This window comes from Solanum tuberosum, unplaced genomic scaffold, assembly GCF_000226075.1.
Source record: "Solanum tuberosum cultivar DM 1-3 516 R44 unplaced genomic scaffold, SolTub_3.0 scf00555, whole genome shotgun sequence".
In the NCBI taxonomy this organism is placed as follows: domain Eukaryota; kingdom Viridiplantae; phylum Streptophyta; class Magnoliopsida; order Solanales; family Solanaceae; genus Solanum; species Solanum tuberosum.
This window is the reverse complement of record NW_006239476.1, coordinates 31,990-49,331: the sequence shown is the minus strand read 5'-3', so window position 1 is coordinate 49,331 and position 17,342 is coordinate 31,990. Positions and strand designations below refer to the sequence as shown.

At 34.1% G+C, this 17,342-nt stretch overlaps 3 protein-coding genes across 5 annotated transcripts; 2 read left to right on the top strand and 1 right to left on the bottom strand.

Annotated features, from left to right (window-relative positions):
* The first annotated feature begins 1,538 nt into the window (after positions 1–1,538).
* LOC102590296 (RING-H2 finger protein ATL65) lies at positions 1,539–3,840 on the top strand. The gene has a single exon (XM_006365429.2). It carries the CDS (start codon positions 2,124–2,126, stop codon positions 3,369–3,371), a length of 1,248 nt encoding a protein of 415 aa, XP_006365491.1. The 5' UTR covers positions 1,539–2,123; the 3' UTR covers positions 3,372–3,840.
* A 4,103-nt stretch (positions 3,841–7,943) lies between these two features.
* LOC102589531 (long chain acyl-CoA synthetase 2) lies at positions 7,944–13,272 on the top strand. 3 transcript variants are annotated; one of them, XM_006365427.2, is made up of 20 exons: positions 7,944–8,005; positions 8,245–8,396; positions 9,030–9,093; positions 9,201–9,290; positions 9,407–9,463; positions 9,611–9,659; positions 9,751–9,827; positions 10,090–10,129; positions 10,209–10,303; positions 10,384–10,548; positions 10,813–10,923; positions 11,038–11,125; positions 11,252–11,318; positions 11,416–11,491; positions 11,571–11,688; positions 11,772–12,017; positions 12,155–12,294; positions 12,427–12,609; positions 12,685–12,804; positions 13,006–13,272. In XM_006365427.2, exons 2-20 carry the CDS (start codon positions 8,251–8,253, stop codon positions 13,051–13,053), a joined length of 1,980 nt encoding a protein of 659 aa, XP_006365489.1. In that variant the 5' UTR covers positions 7,944–8,005; positions 8,245–8,250; the 3' UTR covers positions 13,054–13,272. The 3 variants fall into 3 exon arrangements, with proteins under 3 accessions (XP_006365489.1, XP_006365490.1, XP_006365488.1); XM_006365428.2 differs by lacking the exon at positions 7,944–8,005 and adding an exon at positions 8,041–8,136; XM_006365426.2 differs by lacking the exon at positions 7,944–8,005 and having other exon boundaries at positions 8,188–8,396.
* A 275-nt stretch (positions 13,273–13,547) lies between these two features.
* Positions 13,548–14,760, bottom strand: LOC102589207 (cold-regulated 413 plasma membrane protein 2-like). Its single transcript, XM_006365425.2, has 4 exons — positions 14,543–14,760; positions 14,218–14,325; positions 14,057–14,127; positions 13,548–13,984 (listed from the first exon to the last, which is right to left on the bottom strand). Exons 1-4 carry the CDS (start codon positions 14,722–14,724, stop codon positions 13,731–13,733), a joined length of 615 nt encoding a protein of 204 aa, XP_006365487.1. The 5' UTR covers positions 14,725–14,760; the 3' UTR covers positions 13,548–13,730.
* Between the last annotated feature and the right edge of the window lie 2,582 nt (positions 14,761–17,342).

Here is a 17,342-nt window from a genome sequence, read left to right as displayed (position 1 = left end):
GAGAGGGGAACGAAAATATATGTATATATACAATTTTCTCTCGCTTTATACAAACACAAATGCACTTTATACATTTGCGTTTGTATAAAAAAATGAGAGAGGCGAGGGAGAGAACGAGAGTGGCGAGTGAGATTCACCAGGAGAGAGGTGAAATAGCAACAATTTGCTATGAGGTACAATTAAATCAAACTATATTTATAGCATTTGATTTGAATTAATAGTTTGCTATTATATACAATTTTCCCAAATAGAATTGCTGGAAATGATTAGACCCCTAGCTGGTAATTACATTTTTTGACTTATCAAAATCTGTATCGTAAAAAAATCAATTATATCTATATTTCAAGCTGAATTTAGTAGCGGAAAAAAAAAACATGAGATGACTCTTGAATTATTAAGATAAATTCTTATATTTTTTCGATTGATTGATCGAATCAAATAAGACAATTTGAATAAGTTATACCTATGGGTGGCAACATTAGCGTAAAAAGACAATTGATCCAAGTTTAGGTGGGTTGATGATCTCACAATTACTAATTCAATTATTTTTTATTCGTTAAAATTCAATCAATTTTTGGGAAATATGTAAATAAATTGATCTACGTGAAATTTTGCCATTTCTTTTATTTGATATATTATATACAATTATAATTTAAAAAAAATATTAGTTATGTTTACTACCAAATAAGATACAAGAAAATAATCAAAGAAATGAAAATTTAATAAAAGTTGGATTTGTCGAATCATGACTTATCGTCTAGCCATTTTGATCCGGCTCATTTCAATCTAAGTAATTTTTAGCCAAATCAATGATCTTTTCATTTATTAAGTTGATGAATTTTAATCGTCCAAATCCAATTTATTCTACTTTTGTTTACGCACTTTATCAGCCGGTGATGGTACACTTTTAAGTTGACAAGTTGGTGATATTAGCGTTATTTTGCACTTTTCCAGTCAAAAATATTCTCAAAATCCACATGCGCTTGTCGATTGTACGTATGGATCTAATTGTTGTCACTTCTTCTCTTTTTCTGTTTTCTAAAAATAAAATAAAACAAAATAGAGAATCCATAACAAATCATTGTTGACTTCACTTTTCATGAGTCAATTGTATGTTTAATTGGATTGTGTTTTAAAAGACTAGAAACATTGCTTTTAAGTAATTCCATCATAAAAGGTTTGTAATGTTTGGATATATTTTTAAAAAAAAATCCAAGTCAAGATAATAAAAAAATCTACTAAGTTAAGATATTTTATAGTACCACTTTTTTTTCTTTTATGATTTCTTATTGTCTGATATCCACATTGGAGTTCGACTGAATTTGAATTTGAAGTTTCACATTGGGAATAAAACGTTCTCTAACAAAAACGACTTCATACCCAAGAGGACTCAAATCCAAAACTTTTTATTAAGGATGAAATAATATTTATCACTCCTCCATCACTCTTATTCTCACATTTCTTCGTTCCACGTCATATGTAAATTGTACATCTCTAAGTTTATATTGTTGATCTCAATATATTTCATACTTTACTTTATTGTAATAGTTTCGTATGATTTTGTAAATTTGATTTGGCGTTTTGACCAAACATATTCTGAAACTTCAATTTGATTAAAATCTTAGAATCTTTATTGTGTTATCGTATCTTATATGGCCCGACTTAAAATGACGAAAAGCATAAATAAACAGCTAAGCATACTTCAGTCTTCTCTCTGTTTGTGATGTGGTCTCACTTCAAAAAGAAAAAAAAAACTCTCTTTCTTGTGAACTAATCTCAAATTTATTATAAGCACAAAATCCCTCGACTGTCGACACATCCAATTACATGTCGCCACATCAGCAAAAACTGTAGGACCACCCTACACATAAAATTCAGTAATGGTGATGAGTCGTTCCTCCACAAACTTATTGTAAGTTTGTAGTAATAGTGACGCAACGCACCACAAAAAATATCACCCTCCCTCTCTCTCTTTCGCTAGTCAAAATCCCCACACAAAAAAAACGCACTAAACATTTACACCAACACATTCCCCCCATTAACCAAACCCCCTCTCATAAAGGGAGTAGGAAATAAAAGCACCAATTCCACCTTTCGTTAATTGCCCCCTGCATCTCATCATCATGATCCACCACCACCATCATATAGCTCCTGCTCCTTCACCGGTGCCGGCACACCTAAATAATTCTCAGAAAGCTCCTTCACCTTCATTGAATCATTCGTCGACATTTCAACCTACAACCACCTCATCAACGTCCACGTCAGCATCAGATTTATCAACCACTCCACCGCCGGCTAAGTTACCGGTTGATTTCAGTCCTCCTTTGATTGCGATGGTTGTTATTATTGCTACCGCTTTCGTTATCATTACTTACTCGCGGCTACTCTCTCGCCATCTGCTCCGTTTACACGGCCGTTATAGACTGTGGCGCCGCCGTCGCCGACGTTACGTTCCGTCGTCATCTGCCGGTGATATTGAGTCGCCTCCTTATCCGTTTAATCCTACTGATGCTTTCCATGTCTTATCTCCTTATGGATTGGATGATTCAGTGATCAAAACGATTCCTCTTTCTGTCTACACTCGAAAAAGCGGTGTTCATGATTGTGCGGTTTGTTTACTGGAGTTCGAAGAGAACGACTATATGCGTACGCTTCCGGTTTGTTCGCATGCCTTTCATGTGGACTGTATTGATATATGGCTCAAATCACACGCGAATTGCCCTTTGTGTCGTGCCGGGATATTCCGCCCAGAGTCGCCGTTTACTCCGTTGATGGCAGCAAGGATTCGCCCGAGCTTCGATGACATGCTGTTGGAAAGCACAATTCTAGAGCCTTTGGATGAAATTCAGCCAGAATCCGATACAACGACGGTGTCAGAGATCACACAAGAACCGTCGCCAAGGAGGAACATCCAATCAGAGGAGAGATTTAACAGACGTGATATTTTGCTGAAACGTTCTTACTCCTTCGGATTCGAGAGGAATTTGGGATCAGAGAGATTAATGCTCGAACCAGCAACAGCTTCACCATGGCGGTACCGCAGAGCAATAGGATCAGGTAGCTTCTGGAGCAAAAGGCCTTCACCTTTCAGCTCTTTAACAAAACCAAGAGTATTCTCCTCCCGCTATTACAGAGGAATGAAATCACCCTTCTTCCGGCGGACCAGAGGTGGATTTTTTCCTTTATCGGAATCAAGCGCGAGATACAGTACCGGCGGAGGTGGAAGTTCGTCAAGAAGAAGCAAATCATTCGCAAGTCCAATGTTCATGAGAACATCGGCGTCGGGTGGTGGTGGTGTATTCTCATCTAGCCGTCTAAGGAGCGGTGATCCAGAAGCCTTACTGTCACCGGATAGGTATCACAGACGGTAAAGATCGATGAACAGGTGATTTTTTGGGAAACGACAACCGTCCGATTGATGATAATTATGGCGGACGGTGACCGAGGAGGCGCGCGGGGGATGGGGTCAGTGACATTAATGGTTGGGGGAGATTTACATTGGGAAGAAGAAGAGGAAATTAATGCGATGCCTGCTGGCCTGTGGAGGTCATTTAATACAGAGAGAGAGAGAGAGAGAGGGGCTATTGGTTAAGTGTTGAAATGGTGAGATAAAGAAAAAGCTAATGTGTGCATTTATTGGGAAATTTTGACTATTATTATTTTATTATTTATTTTAGAAGAGTTACTGGAGAGAAAGTGTTGGAGCTTATCCCAAAAAAGGTTACTCACGGAATGGACCTAATTAAACTTGCTTTTTGCATTGGCTGATGCTAGAGTGTAGTAAGAAAGAGGTACCTGATCTTTTAATTTGATGCATGATAAATCCAATTCAAGATTTAAGTTGGTAGTACAAAAATAGAATTTTGGTTTATTCATTGTTTTCTTGCTAACCCGTTTTCCATCCGTGAGTCAAGGTGTACCAAAATAGTGAATTTTGTGGGATCAGAGGTCCTTTTAGATGATAATTTATGTGGTAGGCAAAGTGTAGTAAGAAAATTAAGAGATGACATGTGTAGGTGAGTAAGACACAATAAGGTGGTGAAGTCCAATAATATACCCAACTTAACAGGTACCATGCCAATTCAACGGCTCCGGTGTGTTGATGCTAATAGCTAGTAAACTTAGCCCCGGAGTACAAAGATTGATATACAATTTACCAATGTATAAACTTTTTGATCGATATGTAATTGATTTCTGATTCATCCAGTAATTGCTCAATCACATATGTAACTACTTTAATTAATGTACACGCAACACATTTAATTTAAAAATATACTCCTTCATTCAACACAAATACTCTCTCCTTATAAATTAAAAGCTGCACTTACTCGTGAAATGTATACATCTACTCATTAATAAGATTATTATTGGTCCGGTGTGTGCGTGTCAATATGTATGTCTCTTGTTTAAACACATTAAACTCTAAATGAGAGGGGTGATAATGAGTACTACCGTAATATTTGGAGTTACGCATGTGAACATTTGACTAATGATGTTACATTTATGGCCCGTTTGGTCATAAATTTTCCAAATAATATTTGGGAAAAAATTTGGCAAATAATGTTTGTCCATACAATCTGTCATTATTTGGCAAATATCTCAAATTCCTAAATACTAGTTTTTTCTAATATTTGGGCCAAATCTCATTATTTGAAATCTTTTGAAAATTAAAATTTTACACCAAACTTTTATCTTTTACAAAAATATATTCTATAGTAGATGTGTGCATTGTATTACATAATTTTTTACGTGAACACCAAAGTAGTGATGAAATATTTCGTGGATATGAAAGTGATGATATGGTTGCTGATGAAAATGATGAACAACCGGCTTAGGGTGGCAAAGTCATGTGTTTTGTCTACTTCACGATGTATGGAATGATGCTTGTTGCACTCACTCCAAACTACCACATTGCTCTAGTGTCATGGGCATTACTTGTTATTTGTTGCAATGAAGATCTAATTGACTTGTAATATAAACTTATGGTTTGTTTTGATAGTTTTTAAAACTTATGGGTATAAATCATATTTTCTAAAAAAGTGAAATATATTTCCCAAATACTATGGCCAAACACATGGTGAAATTTCACCCAAATTTTCATCCAAATAATATTTGCCAAAAATATTTGGAAATTTATGGTCAAACGCTAGCTTAATACTAGCATTTCCTTTCCAATAATGAAATTTATTGGTTGAGCAACCCTTCTGGTAAAACCTTTAACATGTAGAATTTTTTTACAAGATTCTATCCATTCTCGAACTGTAAACGTAACGGGTTTTTACTTTTTAGTACATTGAATTATTTTAAAGTCATATTAAAAATACTGATTCTTATTGAAAATATTATCTTCTTAATATAAAATAAAACTTGTTGATAATCAAACAGTGAATATGATCACTTATAAATTGAATAGAAGAAATAATATTTTCAGATTTCTTATGTACAAAAATCTAAAAAAAATCTCTTATAAAAATTATAAAGTCAAATCTCTGAAAATAATCTTGTGTGATAACTTCATATTGGTGTCAACTTTTTTTTAAAACTTTCAATTACTCTTCGAACATCTACTTTTGGTTCTAAATTGGGTTCCACAAATCTGTATACTGACAGTACCAAACTACAAAATAAATTGACGAAAATAAAAAGTACGATAAGATAGCTTACGAAAATACTGTTGTTATGAAAAATTGACAAAGATTTAACGATACAAGTATGAGGTAGTACTGGGGACATATGGAACGGTAAATATTTGTCTGCATATGTTTCTTTTTATTATTTTTGTCGTCACAATTTCTACATAAAATAACATGTTACATGTCCAAAGGTCAACCTTTCTTTCCACCGCCCGCTTAGAGTTACTAACGACACGACAAAAAAATTGTTTTGTTCTTAATAGAGGCAAATTCAACAGGGTTGTGACGCATATGGTAATAGAGAACTTTCAATCAACAGGGTTGTGACTCAAATTCAACACGACAAAAAAATAATTTAATTATGCTTCATGACTATAGTTTGCTAATTACGATATGTAGCTACAAGTTATAGGGAGGAGAGTGACGAGCGAGAATGGAAGAAGGAGGAGAGAGGCGAGCGAGATTCGGAGAGAGGGCAATAATTTGTATAATTCGCATCTCATTTGTATAATTCACATCTTTTTGTATAATTGAGTAATACAAAATCTGCAATTATACATATATGATAAAACTCGAAATAACGAATTGATACAAACATAAATATATGAACTTTAAACAGTTATACAAATTATATTATATAAATTATATCATACAAAATCTGAAAACTACGCGTTTGTACAAACTTTAAAAAGTTATACAAAAAAAGATTAAATGTATATGGTGATAAAACTGAAAAAGCAAAACCCAACCTAACACAATATTTACTAAGCTTAGTTGTTTTATTTGTATTTTTTCTTTATTATGACTATATATATCAAATTGAAAAAAAAATGTTTTTCAAAAATAATTTGACGAGATTTCTCATTTGCCAATACAGATAACATATCAACCCACTTTTTATTGGGTTGAGCTAAAGAATGAGCGGATCAATAACCTGCTCAAACTTAAACGGATTGGGCGGGTTGGATTTGATTTTGCCACTCTTAGATAAAATGTAAAAGTAAAAAACTTCATTAGCTTGATTATTCTCCTCGTTCAGTTTTACTTGTCTACTATTTTTAAAATAGATTTCTTACTTTTACTTGTGACTTTTAACATATTAGAATGAATTTTTTTCCCCTCACATTTTACTCTTAGCATTAATAACTTATTTTTTCAAAATCTATTATTAAACATCAATTAATAGGAGTACTGTAATAAAATAGTCATGCCAATTTTTTTTAATAAATATGTCAAATTCAAATGTAACCAGTAAAAATAAATGGAGAATTATAAACAAACAATTAATAAAGAAAAATATATAAATTGGAGGGGTTGAATTTGACTCATTATTTAACTTAAATTAACCCGTTCACTTAGAACAAAATCAAACATTAAATGGGGGTATGATCCGCTTTATTTATTGACTTGACCAACTTTAACCCGTTCATATGAAGCCCATCACACATCTAATATGTATACCTCTATTCATTTTCATTCTACATTTCTAACCCAAACATTATTAGTACTACTCCATTATTTTACAAAAAATCTTCTATTTTCTCTGTAAGTAAAAAATCGATCTATTTCATTTTTAGTCTATTTAAAAAAAATTAGCCTATTTTTTTTTTTATAATATTTTAATTTCAGATTTTCACGTGATATATTTAAGACCATAAGATTAAAGAATATTTTAATACATTTGACATGAATTTAATTTAGAACCACAAAATTAAAAAATCTTATTTATTTTGTTAAATTTAGTATCAAATCAAAACTAGATCACCCTTTTTCAAATAGAGAAAATAATACATAGGAATAAGAAATAATGATTACAAGATGAAAAATTAAACTTTCGCCGGATAAGTGAGCAACAACGATCTCTGACGCAAACAGAGTGCTACGAAAAAGAAGAAATAAAAACAGTGAGAAGATAAGGATTCCTAGTTGTTTCATGAAAACATCCAAATAGTTAACTCTTGTACCGTTTTACGCATTTCCCTTTTTAAGTATTCTTTTCATTTTGTCACCAAACTTGTTACTTTTAACTTTCTGGACTGTTTAATTATTTGTAGTTATTAAATGAACAAACTTAATTACGTAATCAAATTAAGGAAATAGCTTTAAATTCAACATCAATAAATTTTCAACCACTTTCTTCACAGCACATTTAATACAAATGTCCTTTTTTTCATCTGCAAAGTCCAAAGCCTAAACTGACCCTATTACTTGTGTATTAAATGCATGTGTAAATATGTACTAATCTTTTTATAATTTGTTGCGTCCGGATCAGTTATTTCATCAAAAATACATTATATAATTTCGTCTAGATATCAAGTAATTTTATTCGTCAAAACTGAGATAAACATTGAGAATAATTGACACCAGCAAAAGTAGGTACCAGTTAATTAAAGCCTCCATAACTGGTTAGCTGGTGTGTCATGAATTTTGCTGCATTGCATCTGCTCAACTAACTACTTTTTCCACAACTCATTTCCTTTTTCTCATAATTTCTATGGACTAGGTCTTAGCTAAATTTGATCTATTCACATATATTTATATTTATATAATTACATTACTTCACTGAGATTTTATAGTTTCAATTCTCAATTGTGGATTCTATATATCTCAGGGAAGAATGTCAAATTATACAGTGAAAGTTGAAGAAAGCCGGCCAGCTGCTGACGGAAAGCCGTCAGCAGGGCCAGTTTATAGGAATATTTATGCTAAAGATGGTCTCATGGAAATGCCTACTCGTTTTGAGTCACCTTGGGACTTCTTTAGGTAATTAAACTTCAATTTCCAAATTGTTATTTTTTTTTGTATGAATTTTTCAATTCAGTAATGTGAGTTTCCTTGTTAATTGCTAGTCATAAACTCAGATATATACAGTGGGTTGACCATTGTTTGAATTGTTGTTTGCAACAATTTTAAAGTGATGAAAAATATATTAAAAATCAAAAATAAAATATGATTGGACTCTCGTCTTTTTAGGGTCCAACAAAATTTCAATGTTTATAGCAGAATTGAGGCTTAGATGATTGATTCAGACGAGTATTTCAATGTTTGTGTTATAGTACACCACACTGGGTGAGGGAGTGTAAATTTTGTCTTTATTATACGATTTTTTTTGACAATCCATAACTCATAATCTAGCTTTGGGTATTGAAGCTTCGTTGATTGATTGGCGTGATTATTTCAAAATTTGTGTTATAGATGCCCATAATGGTTGAGGGACGGGAATTGTTTTCTTATATAGTACCGGACAATCCACGCCTCATGATCTTAGCTTTTGGGATTCAGCTAGACTCAACTAATATTGGTGCCCCAAGTTGTATTATTCGTGCTCCAGTTGTCTTTATTAGTTTGGTTGGATATTCATTTTCTTACTCTCATTTTAATTTTTTATGCTCGTAGTGAATCGGTTAAGAAAAATCCTAAAAATCAAATGCTGGGCCGCCGTCAGGTTGTTGACAAAAAGGTACATTTTCTGCAGTGTTCAATTGTTGAGATGACTCTAAGGATAAGTGTAAGTGATCTTTAAGCTTATTGTAATTTCAACATATATAAAATGCAAAATGTTTATAGGCAGGTCCCTACAGTTGGCTAACATATGAGGAGGTTTATGAAACTACAGTTAAGATTGGTTCAGCCATCCGAAATCGTGGTGTTAATCCAGTGAGTTCTAGCCCTAGTTATCATAATCATAAAAAATATACGATGAATTTTGAGGATAATTCACACATTTAGGCTAAATAGCATCTGAACTCTAAAGTATGCGTCTGTTTACTTAGGGAGACCGGTGTGGCATCTATGGTGTGAACTGTCCTGAGTGGATAATGGCAATGGAGGTATGCACTTGCTGTCTGAATTATCTGTTTCCTCACGAAAACAATGATAGATGTTCATCTTGCATCCCTATTAAGCAAAAACTTGTTTTACCTTCAGTTTATTGTTTATATTGGAGCAATAATTTTGTTTGTTGATTTTGATCACAGGCTTGTAACAGCCAAGCAATTTCATATGTACCACTCTATGATTCTCTAGGTATGTTCTTGCTCTTTATCTTTCTTCTTGATTTTGAAACAAAGAAAAGTTATAATTGTAGATTTTTTCTGTGAATTTGCCTGAATTGCAGGTGCAAATGCAGTTGAATTTATCATCAACCACGCTGAAGTTTCAATAGCTTTTGCCCAAGAAAGCAAGATCCCGGCTGTATTTTTTCTTCTCCTTATCCTCAATGTCATACTTTTTGCTTTCTTATTCGTGAAATGCAAATTACATTGCACACTTATACTGAGACAATGACGACTGAAGTGATGGTTCTGAAAGTACTGCGTGGATTTTCATTGAACTGCTCATTATGTTCTTCCGATGAATTATTTAATACGTCTAATAGATATATCATCTGAATTTAGCAGAAAATTAGCTTTAGGTAACATACTCAAAATTACCTAATCATTGAATTCTTTTGCAGATCTTATCATGCTTGTCTAAGTGCAATTCTTATCTAAAAAGTAGGTGAAATTATTAATTTTCGAACATAAGCTGGTATTTGCAAGTTCAGTAAGAGTAACTTGTGTATCTTTTCTTAAGCTATCGTCAGCTTTGGAAACATTTCAAGCACACAGAAAAGTGAAGCCGAGGAACAAGGAGTCGCTTGCTTCTCATGGGAAGAGTTTGTTCAAATGGTAAAGGCAATATGTAAAATGATGCATTCTGATCACTCGTTATTGTTCCCTTCACTTACACGTTGTGTCACTCTATGTAGGGAAGTTTGGATCATGAACTTCCTCAGAAAAGGAAGACTGATATTTCCTCAATTATGTACACTAGTGGAACTACTGGAGAACCAAAAGGTGTCATTCTGACTAATGGTGCTTTCATGGGAGAAGTTCTGTCAATGGATCAACTTCTCGTTGAGACAGACAGAGAGGTAATTTTGAGTAATAATTAGCAATATAACTACTATCATAAATTTTTGTGATTGGTTAGTGTCTATTCTTGATCCATCACGAGCAATTAGTTCGATCAAGCTTGAACTCAAGACATCATATAGTAATCATTAGACTACCAGGAAATCCTGTTTGGCTAAAACAGATAAGAAAATCAACTGTTGGTTTATATGTTTTCTATCTTATTCTCATTAGTGCAATAAGAGCAAAGTGTGATCTCACTCTTATCCTTGTCTTAATTTCAGGGAACGGGGGAGGACGTTTACTTTTCGTTCCTTCCACTGGCTCATATATTTGATCAAATAATTGAGACATATTGCATATACAGAGGTGCTTCAATAGGATTTTGGCAAGGCGTAAGACACATATATTCTTTCTGCACTGAATTACTTATAGCTTTTCTTTAACTATAAACTTGCTGTGTATTCAAAGTCAATTGATTCAAATATATATTTGCCACTGAATAACAGGACATTAGATACTTGATTGAAGATCTTCTGGTATTAAAGCCGACTATATTCTGTGGAGTTCCACGAGTTTATGACCGGATATACACAGGTTCCTGATCTACTAATTCAGTAAACAAAGTTTCAAATTTGACATCAAAAAGAAAGTATTGTCTCATGTTGCTTCTTATTTCTTTTCGGTTAATTTTTTTTTTCTTTTTCGGTGTGGGCAACTCAGGGGTGATGGATAAAATCGAAGCTGGAGGTACATTGAAGAAGCTGCTTTTCCAGTTTGCATACAACTAGTACGTCCTGCCATATCCTTTTCATACTTTAGATCAGCATCATTTGCATTTGGTTCCCTTCATTGCCATGATATATTAAGCATTATATATTTTACAGCAAATTAAGGAATATGGAGAAAGGACTGAGACAAGATGAAGCAGCTCCGCGCTTTGACAGGCTTGTTTTTGATAAGGCTAGCTATCTGATCCCCAGCATTTACCTGGTCCATATGTAGTTTGGTTAACCTGATTTGCAAATACTTTTCTTTCCAGATCAAACTAGCATTTGGTGGACGAGTTCGTCTGATGCTTTCTGGAGCTGCTCCTTTGCCCAAGCACATCGAAGAATTTCTAAGGGTGACATGTTGCTGTTCTTTATCACAAGGATATGGTATTGAATTTTCTTCTTCACTATTGTTACTTCTTTATCACCTTTTTATCTGCTTATTTTGACATATTATTCTTCATTGTTAGGGCTTACTGAAAGTTGTGGAGGATGTCTCACATCCATAGCCAATGTACACTCCATGACAGGAACTGTTGGTGTTCCAATGACTACAATTGAGGCAAGACTTGAGTCAGTGCCAGAAATGGGATATGATGCTCTTGCAAGCGTGCCTCGTGGAGAAATTTGTCTGAGGGGAAAAACCTTGTTTTCGGGGTACCATAAACGAGAAGATCTTACAAAATCTGTACTTGTGGATGGATGGTTTCATACAGGTAAGAAAACATTTGAGAAGTGAATAACTTCTTTCTGCTATATGAATGAAAATTGCAATGCAATTATCAATAATCTGTGATATTTCATATCATTGAACTTGAGTTGTAATAACTCTGAGCATGAGAAAAAAATTCAGGTGACATTGGTGAGTGGCAACCAGACGGAGCAATGAAAATCATTGACCGGAAAAAGAATATATTCAAGCTGTCCCAAGGGGAGTATGTAGCTGTAGAAAACATTGAAGGCGTATACTCCAGATGCCCTCTTGTTACATCAGTAAGCCTAAACATTTGAACTTTGGGGTGGTCTATCTTCCCTGTTTACCCTGTTTCCTTAATGCTAATTAGGTTTTTTCGACATGGATTATGTATGTGTTATACTCATACTAACTCATCATCTGGTTCACAGATTTGGATATATGGAAACAGTTTTGAATCCTTCCTAGTGGCTGTGGTAGTTCCAGAAAGAAAGGCACTTGAAGACTGGGCCTCGAGTAATCAAGAAACCGGAGATTTTTCATCTCTATGTAATAACACAAAGGCAAGGAAGTACATATTGGATGAACTCAACAGCACTGCTAGGAAACACCAAGTATGCAATGTTTCAAATTTCAAATCCTCTTTTTTCTTTCTGGTTCTTGTTCTGATCTAGAAAATACTTCCACAGCTTCGAGGCTTTGAAATGTTACGTGCAGTTCATTTGGAACCAAATCCATTTGACATTGAGAGAGAATTAGTTACCCCTACATTCAAACTCAAAAGACCACAACTGCTCAACTATTACAAGGTATTACAAGCTCAACTCAAGTATGTTTTGTTGTTACGGTTGCTAAAGTTCAGTGACTTTACTGTTATAGTGGATAAAGTTCAACGTCAAAAAAATGGTTTTGTGAATGAAGTTATCAATGACTATATATGAAATTAACAACTAGATTTAGCGAAGATTTATATCAAGTCGCTTGATAGTGTTGAATGTTAATGTTTGCAGGATATTGTGGATCAACTATACAAAGAAGCAAAGGCAAAAACTGCATAAAGCCATAGAAATTGGAAGTGCTGATCAATTTGCAAGTTTCTATTGATTCTTTCGAAAGTTCAATGCTATTATCGAGTGCTCATTACGTATTTAGAACTTGATACATCAGGAAGACCAGATATATATGTACTGTCCCAGTCCTTTCCCTTATTTTATGTATATATATATGAACTCTATCATATATTTACCAAGCTATGAAAATTAACTATCTTGAATTAAGCTGAGAGTCTACAAAATCTGAATATGCCATATCATTTGTCACACGATGGAACAGAGTGATGTTTTAGGAAGTCCTGACTTGCTTTATTATGGTCCCGTCTTTCTCATTATGCATAATGAGAGCTTAGTACACTCGATTGCCCTTTTGATTAAGTTTTTTCGTTTGAACTGCTTACTCTTATGGAAAAACTTGAAACAAGTAAAAGAAAAATTCTATTGATTCACTCGAAGATTGAAAGAAAAAAACACAGATCCAAAAATAGAAAGGTAAAACGAAAAACATCCACAATTCATGGTAGATAAGATAATGGATTTTAGGTGTACATAAACAAATTATATTCACATAACAAACAAGCAATCTTTCACAAAAATGAGCAGACAATCTATATTGTAGAAAAACAATCACACTCAAATCTTCTCCAAACAAATTGCAGTCATGATTTATCGAATTTTGTTGTTTATAGAAAGTGGAGAATCAATGCCCAGACTGGATATACCAGAAGAAGGATGATTCCTATAGTATTTGAAATTCCATTAGCTTTGGTGAAAGAATTTCTGAATCCACCAGATGCTCTAATGTGTTCTTGCAACAGATAGCATCCAATTGCAAGGCAAATGAACGTACCGATCCAAATGCCCCTTATGGTGTCAGCCAAAAAACTTGGAGATACTACCATCAGAAGGACCAAAGCTGCTGGTGCTTCAAGCCAATCTGCACTCACAATTGTCAAAATTAACGATGAACTAGTGCCTTTCTATAAGAAGGTATGTATATATATTGAACCTGGAAAGTGTTTTGGGAAAAAGAGGCGCGTTATAACAGCAATCAAAGATAGCCATTTTCCAAAATCTCCCCTGCAGATTTAGCACCAAGTGTGAGAGAAAAAAAAAAATGTAGCTAGTGACAAGAAAAATAAAGTTTCAAAGACACATATAAGCAAGTACCTGAACAAACCAAAGAGTAATGAAGGGAAACTCAAGAAAATGTAAGGAATTAGGAGGGTTGTGAGCATGTTGCTCCTCCAGTTTGTTCGATCCAAGATCAACAAGTAACTGTAAAATAGAATAATTAAGAGGACTGCTAATCATCATTAAGAATAAAGACCTTAGATAACTCAACCTCAAAAACTAACTCATAAAAACATGGAGTGTGAACAACGTAACATAAGGAACCAGCACTAACAAAATAACATAATGAGTTTAGATTTCAAATCAGGTTACAATACAAATTCAGCCTTAAAAATTAGCTCATAAGGTCAAGATTACATACATAGCAGCAAAAGAAGCAATCCATTTGAGAAAAGAAGTGCCAAAACCAATTCCACCAAGCATGATAGCATGATTAGCTAACTTCTTAGCAGCAATCCCAATTTCCTTCAAATCTGAATCAATCAGATCACTGCCTACTGATGCTTCTCTCTTCATTGCCAAATAACTCTTCTTCATCCCCATCTACTAATTATTCTCAAAACTTCAAATATATTTATGTGACAATCAATTAAATTTATATACTATGAGAATAATTAATCGGACATAAGCCTGGAATGAGTGTGACCGTTTTGTTAGTTTATGCCACGTGGAACCATAGTAATCGCTCTTCTATAGGTTACGTATCCAATCATCTAAATAACAACAACTTTGCCACTTGTTGTTGCTACCTTCAACTTTATTTCATCTTTAATACTATTGTGACTTTTTTTCTGTATTACAATTTGGATATGCCTTATAAATATTCTATATTATTAATTATATCGCATTTTTTGTGATTCGAATTATGCCACGTCAGGGCAAAGAGAAATTTATCCATATGTAATGATGACTCATTTGTTATCTGGAAGAATTAAAATGCACATATTTTTGATAATGTATTTTATTTTTAAAATTTGGTCAGCTCTTGAAATATCCCTCTCATTGAATTAAGTTGGGGCTAATTCACCTGCCTGGTCACGTCGATTGTATTATTTGTTTAATTCTAATAATGGGAACGGGTAATTGATTGATTGATACTTTATTGGTGAACTACATATCCCATTCATGCTAAAAGATAGAGCTATTAGGTGGAAAAAATATATGTGTGATCATTCATTCCAACATTATTTTATAGTAGAAAAACAGAAACGTAACATGGGGATTTAAATGCTACTTCCTACATTTTTGACTTTATTGTTAATCCCAGGACAATTAGGCGGGGTGGGGTAAAGCTTAATTCGTAAAATTTTTAATCTGTCCCACCCCGCATAATATTTTTCTACAATTGATGAAACTGGTGCAGTGACTTAGTTAGCTGGAAGTTAGTTATGTAACAGATTCTGTTAAATGGTTATTGTACTAGTTAGTTAATTAGAATATGTACAGTTGTCAATAGAAGGTAGAAATAATCTTGTATTTAAGTGAAGATACATAGTTGATTTTAGATGTAATTCATATCACATTCTGTACAATACAATTTCCTAATATGCAGATATTTTTTCTTCTGTGATTGTGTTCTTCTTAAAATTTGAGGTGTTCATTGCTTCGTTTAATATGGTATCAGAGCTTCGCAGCCATAGAGCTTACTATTTCACAAAGAGATGTCAGACATTCTACTAGACCAAGGAAACTTCCAACTTGGATGAACGATTTCATTACAAATACAGCTACTGCATCTATTCCTTACCCATTATCGCACACATTGAGTTACAACAACTTGTCCACTCAATAGCAATCCTATATCAAAGCCTTTTCTTGTATTACTGAGCCTCAAACTTATCATGATGCATGTAAAGACACCAATTGGATCCATGCAATGCAGGGGCAGGTAAAGGCTCTTGAAGATAACCATACATAGAGGTTAGCAAAGCTGCATCATGGTAAGGTTCCTATTAGGTGCAAATGGGTGTATAACGTGAAGTTCAGGGCTAATGGTGATATACAGAGGTATAAAGCAAGACTGATGGCAAATGGGTATAATTAGAAGGCTGGTTTGATTACCAAGATACTTTATCACCTGTTGTTAAAATTGTCACTATGAGAAGTGTATTATCTATTGCTGCAACTTCTGGATGGCATATCCATCAACTAGATATCTATAATGCATTCTTGCAGGGTGAGGTGTATATGACATTGCCGAAGGGTTTTGCTAGTCAGGGGGAGAAGTCAGGGATGGTTTGTAGGCTAGTCAAATCTCTGTATGGTCTCAAACAAGCCAGTAGACAATGAAATGTTAAACTTACTGATGCATTGGTGGATTCTTGTTTCATACAGAGTACTATGGATCATTCCTTATTTACCAAAAGACACAATGAGCATATTGTAGTTATGTTGGTATATGTAGATGATATACTGGTGGCTGGTAGTGATGACCTAAGGATGATTGAACAAACTAAGAAAGAACTACATGCTAAGTTCAAGATCAAAGCCCTAGGCACTTTGAGATTTTTCTTTGGGATTGAATTCAGCAGATCATCCAAAGGAATCTTGATGAACCCAAAGAAAGTATGCCCTAGAGATGATGGAAAAGTTGGGACTAACAAGTGTCAAACCATCATGGACACCATTAGATCCTAATATGAAACTAACTACAACAGAAGTAGATGGGGTAGGGGGAGTTGCAAATGATCCCATCTTGACAGACATAGGTTTATATCAAAGATTAATTGGAAGGTTGTTGTACTTGACAATGACAATGCCAGATATTCGCTTTGCAGTTCAAACATTGAGTCAGTTCTTACAAAATCCAAAAAAGTCACACATGAAAGCAACTATTAAGCTTGTTAGATATGTAAAGAGACAGCCTACTATGGGGATATTTAATGAGCAGCAAGAAAGAAAACAAACTGACAGCATATTGTGATACAGACTGGGGAGCATGCCCAAACACAAGAAGATCTATAACAGGGTTTCTAATTTAGTATGGAAATTCCCTGATATCATGGAGATCCAACAAGCAAGCAACCATTTCTAGGAGTTCAACAGAGTCAGAATATAAGAGCATTGCCCTACTGTTTCGGAGTTGGTTTGGCTTGCAACATCATTCAAGGAACTTGGGGATGAACAAGAAATGCCAATATATGTTTTTCGTGATAGTAAAA

Coding starts and splice junctions, on each gene's coding strand:
- LOC102590296 (XM_006365429.2), top strand. CDS start 2,124: ATGATCCACCACCACCATCATATAGCTCCTGCTCCTTCACCGGTGCCG.
- LOC102589531 (XM_006365427.2), top strand. CDS start 8,251: ATGTCAAATTATACAGTGAAAGTTGAAGAAAGCCGGCCAGCTGCTGAC. Junction 10,924..11,037: donor CAATAGGATTTTGGCAAGGC/GTAAGACACATA, acceptor ACTGAATAACAG/GACATTAGATACTTGATTGA. Junction 11,689..11,771: donor TTCTTTATCACAAGGATATG/GTATTGAATTTT, acceptor CTTCATTGTTAG/GGCTTACTGAAAGTTGTGGA.
- LOC102589207 (XM_006365425.2), bottom strand. CDS start 14,724: ATGGGGATGAAGAAGAGTTATTTGGCAATGAAGAGAGAAGCATCAGTA. Junction 14,326..14,542: donor ATTGCTTCTTTTGCTGCTAT/GTATGTAATCTT, acceptor TCTATTTTACAG/TTACTTGTTGATCTTGGATC. Junction 13,985..14,056: donor TTTCCCAAAACACTTTCCAG/GTTCAATATATA, acceptor TTGTGAGTGCAG/ATTGGCTTGAAGCACCAGCA.